General features: G+C 44.7%; 1 protein-coding gene across 1 annotated transcript in view; it reads right to left on the bottom strand.

Moving 5' to 3' along the window:
• LOC308298920 (neurogenic locus notch homolog protein 1-like) overlaps nt 1–17,938 on the bottom strand; it is a 47,774-nt gene extending 29,836 nt beyond the window's left edge. Inside the window, exons 1-3 of the mRNA XM_080742613.1 lie at nt 17,820–17,938; nt 15,732–15,816; nt 720–982 (exon numbers count right to left, since the gene is read on the bottom strand). Coding sequence (XP_080598739.1) covers nt 720–982; nt 15,732–15,816; nt 17,820–17,877 — 406 coding nt within the window. The 5' untranslated portion in view covers nt 17,878–17,938. The remainder of the gene's footprint in view (nt 1–719; nt 983–15,731; nt 15,817–17,819) is intronic.
• Nucleotides 17,939–19,097: the final 1,159 nt, after the last annotated feature.

A 19,097-nucleotide genomic window follows, 5' to 3' on the forward strand; every position in this document is an offset into this window, starting at 1 on the left:
AACTGTTTTTTAAAAGGGGATGTAGTTGGTATATTGTGAGTCCGTGGCCTAATAAAGTTGTTTTCAGCCAGTGGTCCGGGGACCACCAGTGGTCCTTGAAGGGATCCCAGGTGGTCCCCAGCTAAATGACGGAGAGTCGGTAACCAAATGGACCCTTATAGATCCTCAACTCTTGAGTGTGAAATGAAACCAAATGGACCCTTATGGGTCCATTCGGTTTCATTTTATGCTCTCAATAGTTAAATTATTGTGAAACTTATGCATCACTAGTTAATATTTACAAGAAGTCTACACAATTAGAGAAATGAAACCAAATGGACCCTAACGGGTCCATTTGGTTTCATTTTACGCTCTCAATAGTTCAATTATTGTGAAACATATGCATTACTAGTTAATTTACAAGAGGTCTACTCAATTAGAGAATGCAGAAAATCTATTATTTTTTTAACGTTTCCCTGTTATCTCTCCTATGGTACCAACATGGAATTGTAGACACAAATCGTATCCAACGACAACGATAAAGTTTTGGTTCTGAGAGTCTAGATCTCATCAAACAGTGGTCTGCGCCTCTGCGGCTCAAGTGGCAAATAAATAATGATACCTATATATGAAAAATTGTTGAAAACCACCGGCCTAATGCACAATATCGAAACTGGAGGAGGGTTCTTGAAATTAAAAGACGGTTGAGAATCAACAGATCAAACACTCCTCCCACATACCTGACCATCCGGGCGGGCAGCGGCAGCGGTAGGAGGAGAGCGTGGTGAGGTCACAGGTGCCCCCGTTGCGGCAGGGCGAGCTCATGCAGGCGTGGTTGGTGGGCGTCAGGCACAGCCGGTCGCTGAAGCCCAGGCGGCACACGCAGCGGAAGTCCACCGTGTTGCCGTGGGAGACGGCGCGGCACTCGCCGCCGTTGCGGCACGGCGACGGGCTGCACGGGCTGGGGAACTGGCAGCGACTGCCCACGAAGTCACCGGGGCACCTGGAGAGAGGAGCAGACGAAAAACACACATGGAACTGTTAGACCAGTGCAGGGCTTGACATTAAGGCTTGTCCTGTTGTCCGTGACAAGTTATAAATCCTTCCGGACAAGCTCATTAAAAATGTACTTGTCCGTTGGAGAAGCAAGTCCTTAGCAGTCCTTTTGTCATTTATTCTATTTCAATGTCTGACTCCTATGCATGCATTTAAAAAAAGAAATTACTGTGAAATGTCAAAATTGTGTCTAAAAGTGACTTTGTGCCCGCACAAGTGAATGGGAAATGTTACTTGTCCCAAGGACAAGTGCCTCAAAAAGTTAAAGCCCTGAGTGGTTCCCAAACGTTTTAGCTCGAGACCCAAAAGAGAAATTTGACGTTTGCCCGGGACCCAAGCTAGTGAAAACAGCAGATGGAAATTTCATAGATTTTATTTGTATTTATCCATGAAATTACTCGAAATTACTTGGCACTCGTGACCCAAAAAAATGGGTCTCGACCCACTGTTTGGGAAACAGTGCATTAGAGGTTGATCAGAAGTACTGAGAATGAGCACAGCATTGGACGGAAACAAGCTGAAATATAACTGTGCAATGACAAACGTACTTATCATTTATCAAAATGGTCTCATACCACATTATACCCGGTGTTCCTATTTTGGCCACAGTTTGATGTGTGTTGCGAGCTTGCAGATTGTCTATTATTCTCACTAGTATTCATCACATCGCGCTTATTGCTGGTTTAAGTCGTCGCCAGCAGTGAAACTCTCCATTTTATTTATCCAGAATCGGTTTGTTTTTTAATCCTCTGGAACAATTATCTAACGAGGCAAAGGAAAGAGGAGGGGGGGCCGGGGGATGTAGACAGACAGAGAGGGCTCAACAACTATTCCCGCCCAGCAGAGTCTCACTAGAGAGAGCTTCCAAAAGGCGGTGAGTGAGTGAGTGAGTGAGTGAGTGAGTGAGCGGAGGCCTGTTGTTCTAGTGTGTGTGTCTCTGGATTACACAGCCCTCAGAACTTTGCAAACACACTCTTGCTGGGACAACATGCCACGCAAAAACAGGCGAGCCGCAGGGGCCTGTTCCCAGCTACCTTTCTCCCACAGGCTGTCCACACTCATCCTACATGAACCAGGAGATCAAGGGGACCACGCCGGCTCCGACTGTCCACATATCAAGCACCGCATTCAGGCCCCTAAGCCCCCGGTTCGTCGTCCCCCCCGACTCCCACCCACACCCACACCCACACACACACACCCACACACACACCCGCAATAATACCACCAAGGACAGACACCGCTTCAGTCACCTGCTTCAGCCTCGGCTCATTATGAGAAAAAGGCCTTGCTTTTCACAGGACAGACACGGCCATCATTCCCAGCGATTACAGCGGGGTTATGTCTGCTCTGGCAATGCCGTCTTAGCCTGGCGTAGCCAGACTATAATATACTCATGCAGTTAACTAACTGCAGTATACATCTTGTGTTAACATGGGTGGATAGTTTAGCTGTGCTAGGCTAATGCCGTCTGTCCCAAAGTGACAAAACCATCTATTTTAAGGTGGATGCTCTAACCCTAAGTAACCCTAACCCTAAGTAAAATGATGATCTAGCGTGCCTGATGTACAGACATTTTCTCAAACATTTTCATGTCAGACCCCTAAAATTGATAGGTATTTTTGGACCCCCGTTTGTACCTTTTCAAAAAGACCTCCAAGATCGGCCAAGGACATTTTAAAATAGCCGATATACAAGCTGAGCACGCATTTCGAATATAGCTGAACAAATTAAAGAGCTGTTGGAGGAGGACCCCCACGGGAGGCCCCACGTACACCCCACTTTGAGAACCAGCGACGTACAGACAGCTTAGCTCACACACACGCCACTATCCATCCAATCCAACGCGTGCAGAAAGAACATCTTAAAGTCACAGGGATAACTGTTTACATTTGAATTGATGCGTGAGCGTGTGTGCGCGCACGTGTGTGTGCGTGTGAAGAGACAGCATCTGTCGGCCTCCTAGGCTCTCCACAGGGAGCAGGTGTGCATGTTAATGGGGGCAGCTGTTGTACAGAGCTCCCCCCACCTCTCCCTTTCCCTGCTTCTTTCTCTCCTCCCCTCTTCCCTTCATCCCTCCTCCTCCTCCTCTCCCCTCTCGGTCCCCTTGTCAGATGGGGGGAGGGGGTCCCCCTCCTCTGGGGACACAAAGAACCCATGTGAAGTCAGCTGTTGCAACTTCTGTCTCTCCCTCCCCTCCCCCACCACGGTCCTCTCCAGTCCCCTTTTTACCTGTCCCCTCTTTTCCTTTTTCCAGCCATTGTACTGAACATGTCCTGTCTGCCGCCATCATATTCTAGACCTTTTTTCGCGCCATTTTCTCACTCTGTCGCTCGTTTTATAGGGATCTCTTTAGACATGATGTGACATGAGCCCCCCTTCCACTGCAAGGTGGAACCAGAACTTTCCAGAACCTGAACCTATTTTTTTTGGTTCTGGTTTTGTTTCCATTGTGCACGGCCCAGTTCCAGACGAGGTTCCTGGAACCTTTTTTCAGCCCTGCTCCTGAAGTAGAACTAAAGTTGAGTTCTGGGAACCTATGGGCGGGGCCAGCAGCGCTGCTGCTCGGACCCCGGTTATATGGAAACAAAAGCAGAACTTGGTCCCCATACTTCACGGGTTCTTGAAAGTTCTTGGCTCTGGAATGTTCTGATTCTAGTTCTGTGTCTGCCCTACAGTGGAAATGGGGCTATAGATGAAAACCTCCGAGGTTGACTTTTTTAGGTGAGAGTCGTCGTGAGACCAACTGCTCTTCTTCCCCACAGGGAGTCCATGCAGCTTGTTTGAACAGGCACTTGGAAAGTGTTGGCCCCCTACTTACGTTTTCATTGTAACATGAGATGCAATGTTACAATGTTACATGAGGCAAACGTGGTAAAAGTGTATAGTTGTAATTTTTCAAGATGTATATCTACTAATGGTCTAAATAATGCAAATCTGGCCGGCCACAGTGCAGATGGCCATGTCAGAGTTTATATTCTTCTTTTGTACAGTTTCTTTTATTTCTTCTTTTTTTTTTATTAGCATTTTATATAACCTTATTAGTTATTCCTTATGTCTATACTCCTACCTGTGTCTGTGTGTCATGCTGCTATGACAACTAACTGACTTTCCCTCTCTGGATCAATAAAGGTCTGTCTGAGGGCCGATTCATACTCCACTTTTAGAATTTATTTCGGTTCGGCTCTGTCTAAACTACAATATGACGTCATTCAGAGGTTCAGGTGGGGGCGGGTACCGTCATTAATTCGGCTGTTCTCTGCCACCGAGATCTTGTGACTCCCCGAACCGAACCGAAATAAATTCGGCTCTAAAAGTGGAGTAAGAATCGGCCCTGACTGTCTGTCTGTCTGTCTGTCTGTCGGGGGCAGCCATAGCTGAATGAAACAGAAGGCGCCTGTTCGCCGGTGTGCCGAAGTGTCCTTGAGCAAGACACTTAACCCCCTAACCACTCGCTGGGTTGCTGTATTAATAGCTCTCACTGTTCCTAACAGTTAGGATGGGTAAGTGGCAGATGACAGATTTCACATTACGTGCCAATTGTACTATGTGACAAAGAAAAGCACCCCAAAGGAGTGGAGATCATATTATGTATTATTATCTATCTAATAGATGAATCAGAAATAGTGCATATCGTCACTGTCGGGCAGAAACCTCGTTATATCTCCAAGTTTCAAATTTGTACGTTTTTCCGTGAAACTAAAGCCCTGCTTCATCATACAAGGCCGTCGCACAAAAGTACTGAAAACAGCTGATTTAAAGCACACAACGCCTCACGCCGCGTGTGTGCTTCTAGATCGGCTGTTTTCACTACTTTTGTATCATTTTTTTAAAATGATAAATACAAAACGAACGTTTTTTGGACAAAGACAACGATGATATGCGTGTGAGTGTATCTTTGGTCACCCCTGCTTAGTAGAACAGTAATGACTCTTTGTTTGGTGAAATCATTCCACTTTGGGACAAAGATCCCTCCCATATACCCTGAAAAAAAAAAGACTCAGCCACACACACCCTGGCAACAGGTCTCTCGGAGCAGTGAAATGTCCCCTTAGGCCAGAGCAGATGCTTCCCCAACCTTTGACCTCCAACCCCCCCGCCCCCCAAACACTTTTGTGACTGTGGTGGAACAGCCCTCTCTCTCTCTCCTCTCTCTCTCTCTTCACCCCCGCTATAGCCCTGATCTGCCATCTGTCACTCTAGGGGTGACTTTAGCCTTACACACACACATACACACACGCACAAAGCCAACCCCACACTCTCACTGTGCATGGAAATGCCACCGCTATGTGGTCATGATGGTTATGAAGATGAACAGCATATTACAGTGGGTGTGTGTGTGTACGTGCGTGCGCGTATCGCCTATTTTTCAATTTTTGCGTGGACATCTTTAATTTCTTCTTTTTTTTAACTTTCACCTATAATGACATATGCCCCAAAACAGGGCAATGACAGGGAAATGTTGATTTCTTTGAAAACCTTCGCCTATATAATGACATCCCATCCCCATCATTACTATATTTGTGTGTGATGTGGCACTTATGAGCGTTGAATGTTGTTTTTTGGAAACTTATGTAAATATTCTTCTTTTGTTGTGATAGCTTTTTTGATTGATTTTATTGTTCCTTGCTTTTTATATGACTGTTCACAACAGTACTTTTTTTCTTTTTCTTACTTCTCGTTAACTTGTAACCTCAAAACTGCTGTGCTGCCTCTGGGGGCAACTGATTTTCCCCCTTGGGACAATAAAGGTAACAATCTATCAATCGATCTATCCATCCCCAGAAATAGAGATGCCAGGTTGAAAAAGGACAGTTTGGGTTCATCACCCTTTTCACTCCCCCCAATCTTTTGTCTCCGACCTCGTTGGTTTTTTTTCATCCTCCCCTTCGTCACTCTTTCAGTCTAGTCAATGTTCCCGTGGATCCGTCTAATCATTAGCCAAGGCTTGACCCCTGGGGTCCACATCTGTTATAAAACCCAGAACGGAGCCCAAACATAACAGTTCTGCCCTGGAGGAAGTGAGCGATGTCCCGCCGCCTGGAATGCATGTTCTAAACACCCACAAAATGATGATTGGCACACGCAACACTAACACAGCCGAATGTACTGTACGCTTTATGTAATACATATTTGGTCGTAATGACGAACGGCGGGAGACAGCCGATCTACAAGCTCACAACTGTGAACTCGTAGATTGTCTATTTCCACTATAGATTACGCTTTTTAGAAAGGGTTTCACCTATACCACAGTGGTTCTCAAAGTGGATTCCAGGGACTCTGTGGGAACCAAATGAACCCTAACGAGTCCATTTGGTTCCATTTGTACTCTGTCAGAGTTAAGGGGAGACCTTGAAATTTGAAAAACACTGACTTAACCAAAACAAGGACCCCAGATTGAATGTGATTAACACCATTTAGTGAAAGAACAAACAAATAATGAAGTAGTATTCTTAGTGTAATACATACTATAAACTAGAAGCAGTGCTCTTCCGAGCAAAGGTCTCCACCAGGCCACACAAATTGGCCTGTTATAGCGCCACCATGAGGCTGATTTGAAAAATGTGGGGCAGAGGTTCTGATTTGGCATCCAGGGAGTGTGTGTGCTCAGTTTGGCAGCGATCGGGCCAAGTGGCCCGGGGATTAGCTGGTAACAACCAGGCCACACAAATCGGCCTGTTATAGCGCCACCATGAGGCTGATTTGAAAAATGTGGGGCAGAGGTTCTGAATTGGCATCCAGGGAGTGTGTGTGCTAATTTTGGCAGCGACCGGGCCAACGGCGCCGGAGATTAGCTGCTCACAAACTGCGAGGACGCACGGACGGACGGACGGACGGACGGACGGACGGACGGACGGACGGACGGGAAAACATACTCTCCCTCAGCCTTCGGCTGGTGGAGACAATAAAGTTGAATTACTCAGTGGACAAACACTAGAGTGGGGGAATCCCAAATATGACCTGAGTTCAGCAGCCAATAGCCTATGCCACGTTCAAGATACTTCCTGTCTGCCTTTCAGAGACCCCAAACAACAAACACGGGAAGTAGCTCTACTGAAACTACCGTGAAAAACCTAGCTGTGGTTACTATGAAGATACACAATCACTGCTACATCACTACTACCACCACAGGTTATAGCTCTACTACTAGTAATAAGAAACGGTGAGTCGAGGGCTATTAAGGTTGTCCCACTCTGCATCATCACACGTTTTAAAGCGCAAGAAGAAAACATGTCAATTATAGCCTTTTGCCGGCGTAGTACTCTAGTACTCAGCACCTGCTTGACTGATGATAGCAAGCCACTTTCATACGCTGAATACCAGGTCGCAAATACCAGCGGCCATAGCTGAAATAGTATGGCTGGAATACCAGCAGTTATAGCGTGTGTGTGTGTGTGTGTGTGTGTGTGTGTGTGTGTGTGTGTGTGTGTGTGTGTGTGTGTGTGTGTGTGTGTGTGTGTGTGTGTTTACTGACTCCTCATATGTCGGACAAATTCCCCACAGGACCAATGAGCACGCTAGTGGTTGTGTTTACTTCAGGAGTGGGAAACACGTCTTTACGGTGGCGGCGGTTGATGACAATTATGTGTGTAATGTGCAGAGATTACAGTAATGTAATGTATATGACGGAGAATGCTGGTTAATGTGGAGAGATTACAGTAATGGGAGAATGAATGCTGGACAAACTCCTGCAGGCGAATCACATACAGCCCAGAGCCCAGAGTAAATTGTGCAGGGATGAAATATCCTATTTCATAATATGTGTCTTGTTGTGGATAACTTTATATCAGCGGTTCTCAATGTGGGGCCCATTGGCCAGGCCACGTGCACAAATAGACATCAAAGGGGGCTTTTATCCAAGTGCCCTCTCAAGACCATGAATGCAGTTTTTACTATGGTGAAAGAAATGCCAAATGCCCCTCTTTCCATGCCATACCTGAAGGCAGCATTCAAGAAAATGACCATGTCCAAACTCTCCTGAACTTGAATGCAACTTCTCATGTTGAAAGAATTATTGAAAAAAGCCGACCTCCAAGCTCACAACGTGTCTCAGCGTGACGCGTTGTGAGCTTGGAGGTCTGCTATTTTCAATATTTTCACCAAAAGGCCCTTTTAGAAATGTTTGCCCCTGCCACTCTAACATTCTCTGCACGTCCCTGCCAGGGCCACTCATGGAAAAGGACCCTTACGGGTCTGGAACTTACGGGTTTGTACACTCTCAGAGTTATGGGGGGTCCTTTTGAGCACATCAATAATTACATACCTAAATTACAAGCCATTAGCCTCGTTGCCCTGTTACTTTTTTGGAAACATGTCTTGCTGTCAGAAGCAGAGCCGGTATGTGTACATTGGACAGCCTGCTGCTGGTGCATGTGAACTCTCATCACCCACTAGAGGCCAAATGGCTCCTTATCTCCCTGCTCTGACCAGCACGGCTTTGATCCCTGGGCTCTGAGGATCTCCAGACGTGCAGGCAGGGGTCCTGGTGGTTGCTTAAAGACCCTTTTCCACTGCAGCTTTAGCACCACACCACACCACACCGCAGTGACCGCACCACATTAAAAAATCTACATTTTCCATTACACAAAAGTACCCCTATCGGTAAGAAACAAATTGACCCTTTTAACTGTGATTAATAATACAATATACATTTGTATTACAGCTATCCTAATTATAATGCACTATAATGGATTATAACTGTGATTATAATACACTATAAAGTACTAATATATTACTATGATAATTATAATACACTATAATAGATGACAGTGATTATAACACAATAGAATCTCTTATGTATTACAACTATATCCTGGTGGTCTAAATGAAAAGTAAGTGAGTGATCAGTCATCAGTGTTTGGCCCTGTTTGGCCTAGCTCAGACCTACTCTAGATTGGATACTTTTTTGTAACACGTTTAGTACCACTTTCACACCACTCTCTACCCAGGTCCTTGTAGTGGAAAACCTAGCACAAGTGGGCGGTGTGGAGTGGTGTTGGGCCAGTGGAAAAGGGGCTTTAAAGCAGCCTCCCCTGTTCTTAAACTTCTCTCATCTCAGGGCTGACCCTGAGAGAACAAGATGTTGCTTCAGCTGCATGGGGCAGCAGAGAAGATTAGAAGCCCCCCTGGCATGTGGAGAATGGACCCTGGTGGGGAGTGGCAGCCCCGCAGCTTAAAACCCAATAAAAGCCCCACACAACGCCATCACGCACAACTTGAACCCAGCCCTGCACTTGTATGCTCCTCCTGATACCGCCTGGGCGGACGGACGGACGGACGGACGGACGCACAACGAGCTGAGCCTTAACAGACCCCTGTCCAGTAATCCTAGAGGAGGACAAATGAAGAACGTGCATTCCTTCCTTTGCAGGGAGGGTTGGAACATCTCCTCTCATGGTGGCGGGGTTTTACTCTAGCGTTAAGGGGTCTTAAACAGGGGGTCCGGGACCCCTAGGGGGTCCAGGTCCCCTGGTGGGTCCTCAGAGTTACTACAGGGGGTCCTCCAAATCTTTGAGTGATATGTATATATATATATCTTTAATATTAACCACTTGAACCCTAGTGTCTATATTCTGAGAAATTTAGCCAAAAATAGAAGATCTACAAGCTTGTAGATCTTCTATTTTTGGCAAAGAGCTTTGGTGTAGAGGGGAAAAAGAGCAGACTAAGTAAAGAGTGAAAGGTCAAGTTTCGTAAGTATTGACGGTTCAAGTGGTTAAATACCTGAAAACATAAATTGACATGAATCCAACATACACTGATAATTGTGCTGTCAAACAATGAAACTATATGGAATCTATGAACAGGTTGTGGGGGTCCCTGCTTCACCTCTGTTTCTCAACTACAGGGTCCTTGGCCTGAAAACGTTGAAGACCCCTGCTCTAGCGTTTATGAAGAATGTTATCAAGCAGACGACTCTGCTCCAAGGTCAAACAGGCACCACAGAATCAACCCACAAGCTTCTTTGACTAAAGGTGATTAATTTGGACTTTCAGCTGGGACAGTTGAGATGTTTTCCGGGTTCTATTATTAACAGTGACCTCGGCTCAGACCAAAAGAGTCTATTTCAGTAATCTAACGGCACAGTCATGCAGGGTTAAAAGGTGGAAGGGTAACAACCTCTCAACCCTGCGATACCCTCATCACGGTTTCACAAATGGAAACTAAATTTGACTCACACATAGCTGTGCCCTAAATTATGCGTTCAAAGAAGCACCTCGTAACAAGACGGCGAGCGTAGCATGGGAAACAGGAAGAGCCAGACCTCCATGTAACCTCTTTCTTCACAGAATCACTAATAAGAACTTCCCCAGCAGTGTGTCTTGTTGACTGCGCGGTGCATCTTGTGACTGTAGGGAAATCCGTGACCTATGAGCATGCGAGGGATGCCATGTTCATCTCTGCAAAAATTACTGTAACAGCTCGCAAAGAAGTTAGAATTTCATGATGTAAACAAACTCAAATACAGTGAAACTGTTCTAAAAACTCCTAAGATGGGCGCTGTACTGAGTACACTTCTGCTTTGGCAATATAAACGTATGTTTTCTCATGCCAATAAAGCCCTTTGTATTGAATTGAATTGACACTCTTTCAAAACCTATTACGTAAACAATTTGTTCTCTAGTATGACTTCTGGGGAAAAGAAGGGGGGGGGGAGAAATTAGTTCAGATCAGGTTTTCTCAAGTGTTGGAACTACTACCCCTAGGGATAGAGGGAGACCTTTGTTTGAAATTCAGTTTCAGCATCAGTTTTCAACAGGACAAGTTGGTGATGGAGGTTTTTACTTTGAGTAGCACTGGTCCAGATCACAGCATCACGGTCAAGCCTATCTCATTAAGCCATCTGTATAACATCGTTACCCATGTTCAGAATAAGCATAACATTGCTCTTATATGCCAAAACATGTGATTTCACTTTCTGTTTCTCCTACCCGTGGGAACGGTGTTTAAAGGGGATTTAAATCTAGCTGCTCACCAAATCTGTGTTACCATCAGATCGCACACAAGATCATCACAGCTCATCACACGGGGGCTCAAATCAATATCATGCTTAGGTCAAACTTGTGCCTCGAGAATGATTGATTAGCAATTATTTTTGAAAGAAAAATATAATGAAAATGGCTCTGATCTACAAGCTCACAGCGTGTGGAGATGCGACGCATTCTTGTCAGCTTGTAGATCGGCTATTTCCACATGCCACCATCATTGTACAACATTAAGTAGTTAATCAGACTAAGGAATCAATTAGATTTCGAATTTGTCAAAAGTCGATTCGTTGATATATTAGACATTTTAAATATATCATTAAAAACACATAATCGTCTAATCGCAATTATTTGAGGTAATCGCAATTATTTTGTATAATCGTTTCCATGTTGAGACATATAGTTTCACACACGTTTTGAGCTTGTAGATCGGCTATTTCCAATATCAATGTTCTTTTTAAAGTGTAAAGTTGTCAAATATGTCCTTCATTTCTTTGTATATTTAGGTTATGTCTTATGTGTCATATCTGCCATGTGCAACTTCAAAGCCTACAAGCCAAACAGAAATCTAATCGTCAACGACGAAAACGTTAATCGCAATTATTTGAGTGACAATTAAACGTCATATAAAATGTCATAATTGTGACAGCCCTAGATATATTAGACATTAATAAAAAACGTAACCTACATGAGCGAGATTTATGTCGGTTCATACTCAAGATGACACTGCATCAAATGAATTGAAACTGTTTGGGGTTTTTCTTTTCTTTTAAGAAATGATTCATCAGTGTGTAAAATGTTGTCTTTCACACCCCGCCCCAGCCGTTCCAATCAATCACCCACCTGTGGTGGAGACTGTACATAATGTACATGGCAGAACAGCCTAAACCGTGACATGGATCTGATCAATTGTTTTCACTACAGCGTGCCAATCTGCTGCACAACCGAAACCCTGTCTTCTCTTCACCATGTGGACTTTTCACACGTGTAGCCCACATACAGTATGTGTGTTTTCTAGAGCACTGCTCCTCAGTGTGATGGTAACACTCTCAGAGTTAAATTAGCTCTGAGGATTATTTTACAGTGTAGATCGAGGATTGGGGTCTGAGAGGGGACAAATAAATCCTTATGCATAATGGATACTGGGGGGGATCCTTGAAATGAAACAGTCTGAGAATAGCTGTAGAGCAGTGGTTCTCAATTGTGGGGTCCAGGGGTCTTTGAGGGGGTCCCCAGCTAAATCCTTGATAGTTAGGAACCAAATGGAGCCTTACAGGTCTGTAAATCAACAATTAAAAAACAAAAAAATTAAAGGACCGATAAAAATGTGTCTGGCGTTCAAGACCCACTGTTTTGGAACCAGTGCTGTAGATTTGCAGTGTTTCTCAACCACTGTGCCACGGACCTTTGGTGTTCCCTTTGAAATTTGACAGTGACGTCACAATTTCAGGACTTTTAAAACCTTTCTAATACCTCAAGAAAGAAAAGAAAAAGGGCCAATACTGCATCAAAAGTAATCAACAAACCATATAAAAACTGGTAAAACATTGGCCAAATCGTAAAATAATACGAGAATGAGGCAAAGATTTCGAAAATAGCCACAAACACCGTATATCTAGGTGTGCCCTGGGATCTTGTGGCAATGAAAAGTGTGCCCTGGCAGGAAAAAGGTTGAGGCAACACTGCTGTAGCAGGATCATTGTGAACGTCCCGCCCAGGCAAGGCCGCGCGGCGCGCGCTGCTCCGCTCTGACCCCTAAAGCAATGTCACCGAGCCCCCCCCCCCCCCCCCCCCAGAGCAACGCTGTGACTGACGGCTGCTTGGCTTGGTGACGACCAATGATTAATGAGAGGAAGAACTGGGGGGGAGGGAGGGAGGGGTGATGCTCATCCTGTCTGTGTTTAATTGGACTGAGCAGATATCCAGAGATACAATGACAACATTGTAGACAGGGAAAGGAGCTGGGCGTGTGCGTGAGTGATGGAAAGAGGAGGGGGGGGGGGTGTTCAGATATTGAGTTGTGGACCTGTACCCACGCAGTAGAATCCTCCTCGGCTCAATTTAACTGTGAAAGTGATCCGGTTGGTTAATTCGGGTCCATCTTGCACCGTCAAGAGTTAAACTAATCTTCACTATGAAGGTTAGGGAGCGGGCGTCCCTTCAGTGCGTGCCCCCCTTGTGGGAGGCACGGGACAAAGACGCACCTGCCATGAGCAGATGCCCTCAGGGAAGACCACCCTTTAGGGGAAGACCACCCTTTAGACACTTTTAACCACTTTATCCCTATTTTCCCAACTGAAAATGACAACAAAAAATGCTTACCTATTTAAGACAATGTCCCAAAATAAGGACACCATGCAGGGTTGAAGTAATTAAATGACACAAACTGTGTATGTCATATCATTGTAATTAAAGCCTTCATACATGTGCATCTTTTTTTTTCTTTTTTATCCCACGATTTTGTAACGATCATTTTCACCCAGCGCCAATTGCCTATGTAATCCTGGGCTCTGCTCTCCCTCTGCCGTGCCTGGGGAGACAACGGACTGACCTCATGCTTCCTTCTATGCATGAGGAGTCCAAGTTGCTTCTTTTCACCTGACAGGGGGGAATTCCCCGGTTTGGACGTAGCGTGTGGAAGGAACATGTTATTCCAACCTGTTCCTTTCCCCTCCATCAGGCGCCCCGGCTGGCCAGGGGGAGGCATTATAGAGACCAGGATTACTGCATGTTTTCCTAGGAGACACGTGGAGAACATGCAAACTCCACACAGAAAGTGCATCTAATGGGGATACCAATTATTATAATTTATACCTGCAAAGTAACTAGTAACTAAAGTTTTCAAATAAATGTAGTGGAGTAAAATTACAATATTTGGATCCGAGATGTATAGTGGAGTAGAAGTAACTCAAAAGTGTACTCAAGTTACACTACTGTTCCCAAGTATGGTGTTTTCATCTGGGCTGCTGTGGCTCTCCTGTACCCGCCCAGGAGAGCCTGTACCCGCCCAGGAGAGCCTGTACCCGCCCAAGAGAGTCTATACCCACCTAGGAGAGTCTATACGGAACCTTGTGTGACCGCACCGCACCGCGGCGCACACACATTCCCCCAAAAGAAAAGACTCCTTGAGAGAGAAGCCTCATTCCAGAGCACTGGAGAGGTGAGAGTAGGGTGACCAGACAAAAGGTCCCCCTCTCTCCTCCCCCCCCCCCCCCTCGTTAATGAATGCAAGAGCCCTTTCTGCCAGCACAGAGAGAGGACGCGTCCAGTCCTAAATCTTGTTTTTCTGGTCTTTCATGCGGGCGACAGCTGGGGCTCGCCCGCCGTCCGTCCACCTATTGTCCCCATAGTCATGAGGAACGCTGTGTGACTAATCTGAGCTGGGCTTCCCAGAACGCCACGGTCACCCCCCCCCCCTCCCCAAAACGCCACAACACACACCAAAAAACCTACGCCACAAACCCACCCCCACCCCTTCCAACTCTAATAGCCCCCCTCCTCCAAAATGAATGGACACCCCTCCTCCTCGTCCTCGTCCTCTCCTCACCCCTTGTGATCTGATCTCCATTTGAAAGCCAGATGGTTGTGAAATGTAATTGGTTTGAAAGATGAGGGAGTGATTTTAATTCACAAAAAATGCAAATATTTGAAGGCAGAACAACTTCAGGGGTCTGAAGAGACATTTTCAGACCATATACTATTAAATACTTGGCGGTTAATTTAACACTGTTTTTGGACTACCCTTTTACTGGTCAACCCTCATGATTTTACAGTAAAATTGTGTTCACTAAGGCTTTGTGTTGTCCTCATGCGATACATTATAAAACATACATAAACCACTTTAGCCGCATTTTATATGTTTGAGAATAGTCGATCTACAAGCTCACAACGCGCTGTTGCATCATTAGCTTGTAGATCGGTTATTTTCAAACATTTTGTACTTTTACTTTTGGTAGCTCCAAGTACATTCTGAATTCCGAACTATTTCTTGTAACAGAGTACATCTAGTCATCTACATTGCAGTATTGATACTTTTACTTAAGTAAAGAATGTGACTACTATTTCCACCACTTGGCTGGGAACAGTGACCAGACGGTTTGGCCCGGTTTCAAAGCAGAGTGTCCCGAGAAATCTCTCTAAAACCGCTTCTCAACATTCACTACTGAATTGTCCCGCTTTTCACCACAGTCAAAATAACAACACTTGTTTAGAGTGTGTACAGTACACGTTTAGCCATCTGTACCGTTCTGTTGAATAGGTGCAGTCACTATAGTGCCAAACATAATTTAATTGTCCCCCACACCAGGTGAAAATAAAAACATTTCAAAAAACATGTCGAAAGTAGCTGCACAGCGAGCCATTTCTGAAATCGGATTTAAGCGATTAAGGGTCTGGGGGTTTGGAGAATAATTGGTCACCCTGCCACTAGGGCCTCTGGTTGCTGGGCACAGGGAGCCTCAAAGACAGGAATGAGAGAGAGAGTAGGTGGCCCTTTGCCTCTCTACACAAGAACACTCTGGAGTAGCACACTACCAGACACCACTCCACCAAGGCCAAAACACCTCATGAAATTATCCACGACTAGTTAGCCCACCAGCCCACAACATTTAACACTCCCCCAAGAAAAAGAAAACAGAATGCCAGTTTACCAAATGTCACAATTAAACATACCAAGCGCTGCTGTTTCTTGTTTGCAATGCACGCTGTACTTACTTGCATTCTCCATTTAGGTTGTTGGAGGAGGCCTCACACCAGCCTCCATTCAGGCACGATTCAGTGGGAAGAGTACATCTTAAACCTGGAGAGGGGAAAGGTTCACAATACATTTTACACCAGATATGTAATCGATAACACAACGCATGTCATTGAGTGTGGCTGTCTAGTCGGCTATAATGCAAAAAAAATAAATAAAAAATAATAATAATAGGCCTAGTCTCCATAAAATATAAGCCAGTGGTTCTCAAAGTGTGGTTGGGGGACTCCCAGGGGACCCAGTGGGGTTCCAGGGGGTCCCCAGCAAAAATGTGTTAATATAGCATCAAAATATGTATAACCACTAATCCCATTTTGGAGATTCGAGATTTTGGAGATTCGAAAATAACAGATCTACAAGCTCACAACAGCAGCCAATGCATTGTGAGCATGTAGATCTGCTATATTTATGAATATTAGTGGGAAATCTTGAAAGATGTGTAAACATTCTTTTATGGGGTCTTTATTGGCACAACATGGTTTCAAATGGGGTATCATATTGTAATGTGAAAATATTTGAGAACCACTGAAACAAATGAGCAACAGGTTTTAAAAAGATAGCAGCAAGACATTTGACTTGTCTACTCATGCAAGACTATCAATGTCATTGCAATGACATTTGTATATAGAGCCCGGAACTGGAAAACCACCTGACACAAGTTAATTGAATTGAGACCGTGCATGGGGGGCATATATGCATGCATGCCCGTGGGGGATACAGGAGGAAAGGCTTCTTGGACACTGGTGTGGTGTCGTGTGGGCCCACAGCGCGCGTGTTGCGTGGCCCAGCGCGCGTGGGTGCGTGGCTTTTGGAGGGAGGGAGGAGGGGGGGCACGCTTGCGGGGGGAAAAGCGCAACAGCTGCTCGGGCTCAGATGCGGGAACAAAAGAAATCAGAGTCCAGCACGAGCCATAAAACACTCTCCTAGTGGCATTGTTTACCAGCAGACGTGAATAACAACCCCCCAGGCCCCCAACGCACACGCACGCGCGCGCGCGCGCACACACACACACACACACACACACACACACACACACACACACACAGGGCATTCACACACTCTCACACACAGAGACAAATGTCCCCCATCCATCCATCCCACCCCTCCTCCACCGCCGACAAACTTCTTCATCCTATTATCTCTAGATGGCAAACATTCTCTTTTAGCCCTACTAGAGCAGTATTTCTCAAACCTTTACATTTCAAGGTCTCCTCTTAACTCTGACGGTGTACAAGTGGAACCAAATGGACCCTGACGGGTCCATTTGTACACCGTCAGAGTTACAGACTTGTATGGGTCAATTTAGACCACCATAAAGGAACCCACAGAGTCCCTGGAATCCACTTTTTGAGAACCACTGTACTAGACTAGTAGGCAATAGGCCTACTACTACCATTAGAACAGAGCAGCTACGTGCATAGGGCTCCACAACCAGTTAATAAGTACCACAAATAAGGCTGAACTGCAATTACGCGCCGTGCGTAAAGAGGCAACTCTTTAATGATAAGTAAATAAACAAACGCACTAGCCTACAGCGTTTCTGTTTCCCCATCATGCTAAATCTATACATTAAACCTGTTGCCCTGCACACATAAGGCTTTAAGTTAACTAACTTTCTTTTTGCAATATTTGCAGCCAGTCTACAAAAAGTCATGAGCGCAAAAACGGTGTAGACCCGCTGCAAGCTGCAGCACACAGGCGCTCCAACAGTTGTCTCCATGAGCAACAAGCGCTACTTTAGATTTAGAATATTTTGTAGACAATAGTTACACTTAAATCTAGGAATTGAATTCACAATTAGTAGCAGGCATATAGGTAAGTTTAGCCAGCCTAGACTAGGCTACATTTAAGCACTTATTCAAAGGATTATTGGCCACTAAAGAATTTCCAAAAACCCTTCATCCCCCAATGCCATCACAAAGCTGCCCTTGCTCTAATCATGTTTTACGCCAATCAAAGTCAACTATACGTTTTATGAAGTTTACAAATGAATCATGAATTAAAGTTAAATTTAAAAAAATGTATACAAAATTAACTTCTGATCCTACCTTGGGTGACGACGATGACTGGAATCAGAAATGTTAGTTTCACAAAGAAACGATACATTCCTCCTCTTCAGCTAGACAAAAGTAGGGCTACACGTGGGGTTTGCATAGATCCGCAAATCCCTTTAAATCCCCCAAACGATAGCGTCAAAAAAAAGAAAGAAAGTTATTATCCTCTCCTCCGTGAAAACAGGTATAAATCCACTTGATTGAATCGTCTTCTCTCTCGGTTCATAGATGTGGACGCTGTGACTCCTGCATTCTCAATGAAGGAGAGAGAAAGACCCGAAGCTTCCTGGCACACTCTGGCCCTCCCCTTCTGCTCCTCAAAGCCAATAAAACACGCTCTCTCTCTGCACATATGTGTGAGAAAAAACACTGTCCCGCATGAGTTGGGAAACGGCATGCTTCTATTTGTGTAGTCTACTATTTTAAATTCTTAAAATAAATAAATTGCTGCTATTTGTCACAAAAACGTTTTATAAAGTGACCACAAAATACCTAAAAAGTGCTTATTTGTTGGTTTCAAAAGCTTTATACCAAGCTACCCTTTCCTAACCACGTACAGATGAAAAGGTTTTGTGGCCTTGTATTAAAGTTTTTCTAAGCTGCAGTTTTGGCTATTATTATTTTTTAAATCACAGTTTGCTTTTTGGCAAAGTAAATGTATGTTTTCTCATGCTCATAAAGCTCCTTTGAGTTTGAATTAAATGAAGTTTGTAAATTAATGCTAATTGACTGCAAACTTAGATGCTGTATGGCGCTATGATATGTTCTAGTTTACCCCCAGAAATGACCTACATTTGTGTTCATTGCTTCTCTATAGCCTTGATGTCTTATTGATATTCCTTGTCTTGAGAACCCAGGACGATGGAAACAAGCCACACAATCACTGTAAATCTTACCACTGTAGCCTATACTGTTTAAACTTTACACAATGTTAATATAGTATTCAACTAATCAATTTGGCATGCAGCTGCAAGTTGCTTTAATTGCGACTAAATGAATGAACGTTGATGAATTGAATACATGGGACCACAATGGAAAGTCTCAGACTTTTTTTGTATTATCCTTTTACCCTTAAATGTCTGACTGTGGACCCCCAGTTTGATAAAATGTTTCCCCCTTTGGGACCCCAATCTACTCAGTGTTTTTTTAACTCTTTGCGAGTTTACAAATGGAACCAAATGAGTCTGTCTGTAAGTGTCCATTTGGTTCCATTTGTTCATTTTGGACCCCAGGTTGTCCCCAGACGAGACCTGTTGTTGAGAAACAGTGCAC

This window comes from Nannobrachium achirus (assembly GCF_963921795.1).
Source record: "Nannobrachium achirus genome assembly, chromosome: 15".
In the NCBI taxonomy this organism is placed as follows: domain Eukaryota; kingdom Metazoa; phylum Chordata; class Actinopteri; order Myctophiformes; family Myctophidae; genus Nannobrachium; species Nannobrachium achirus.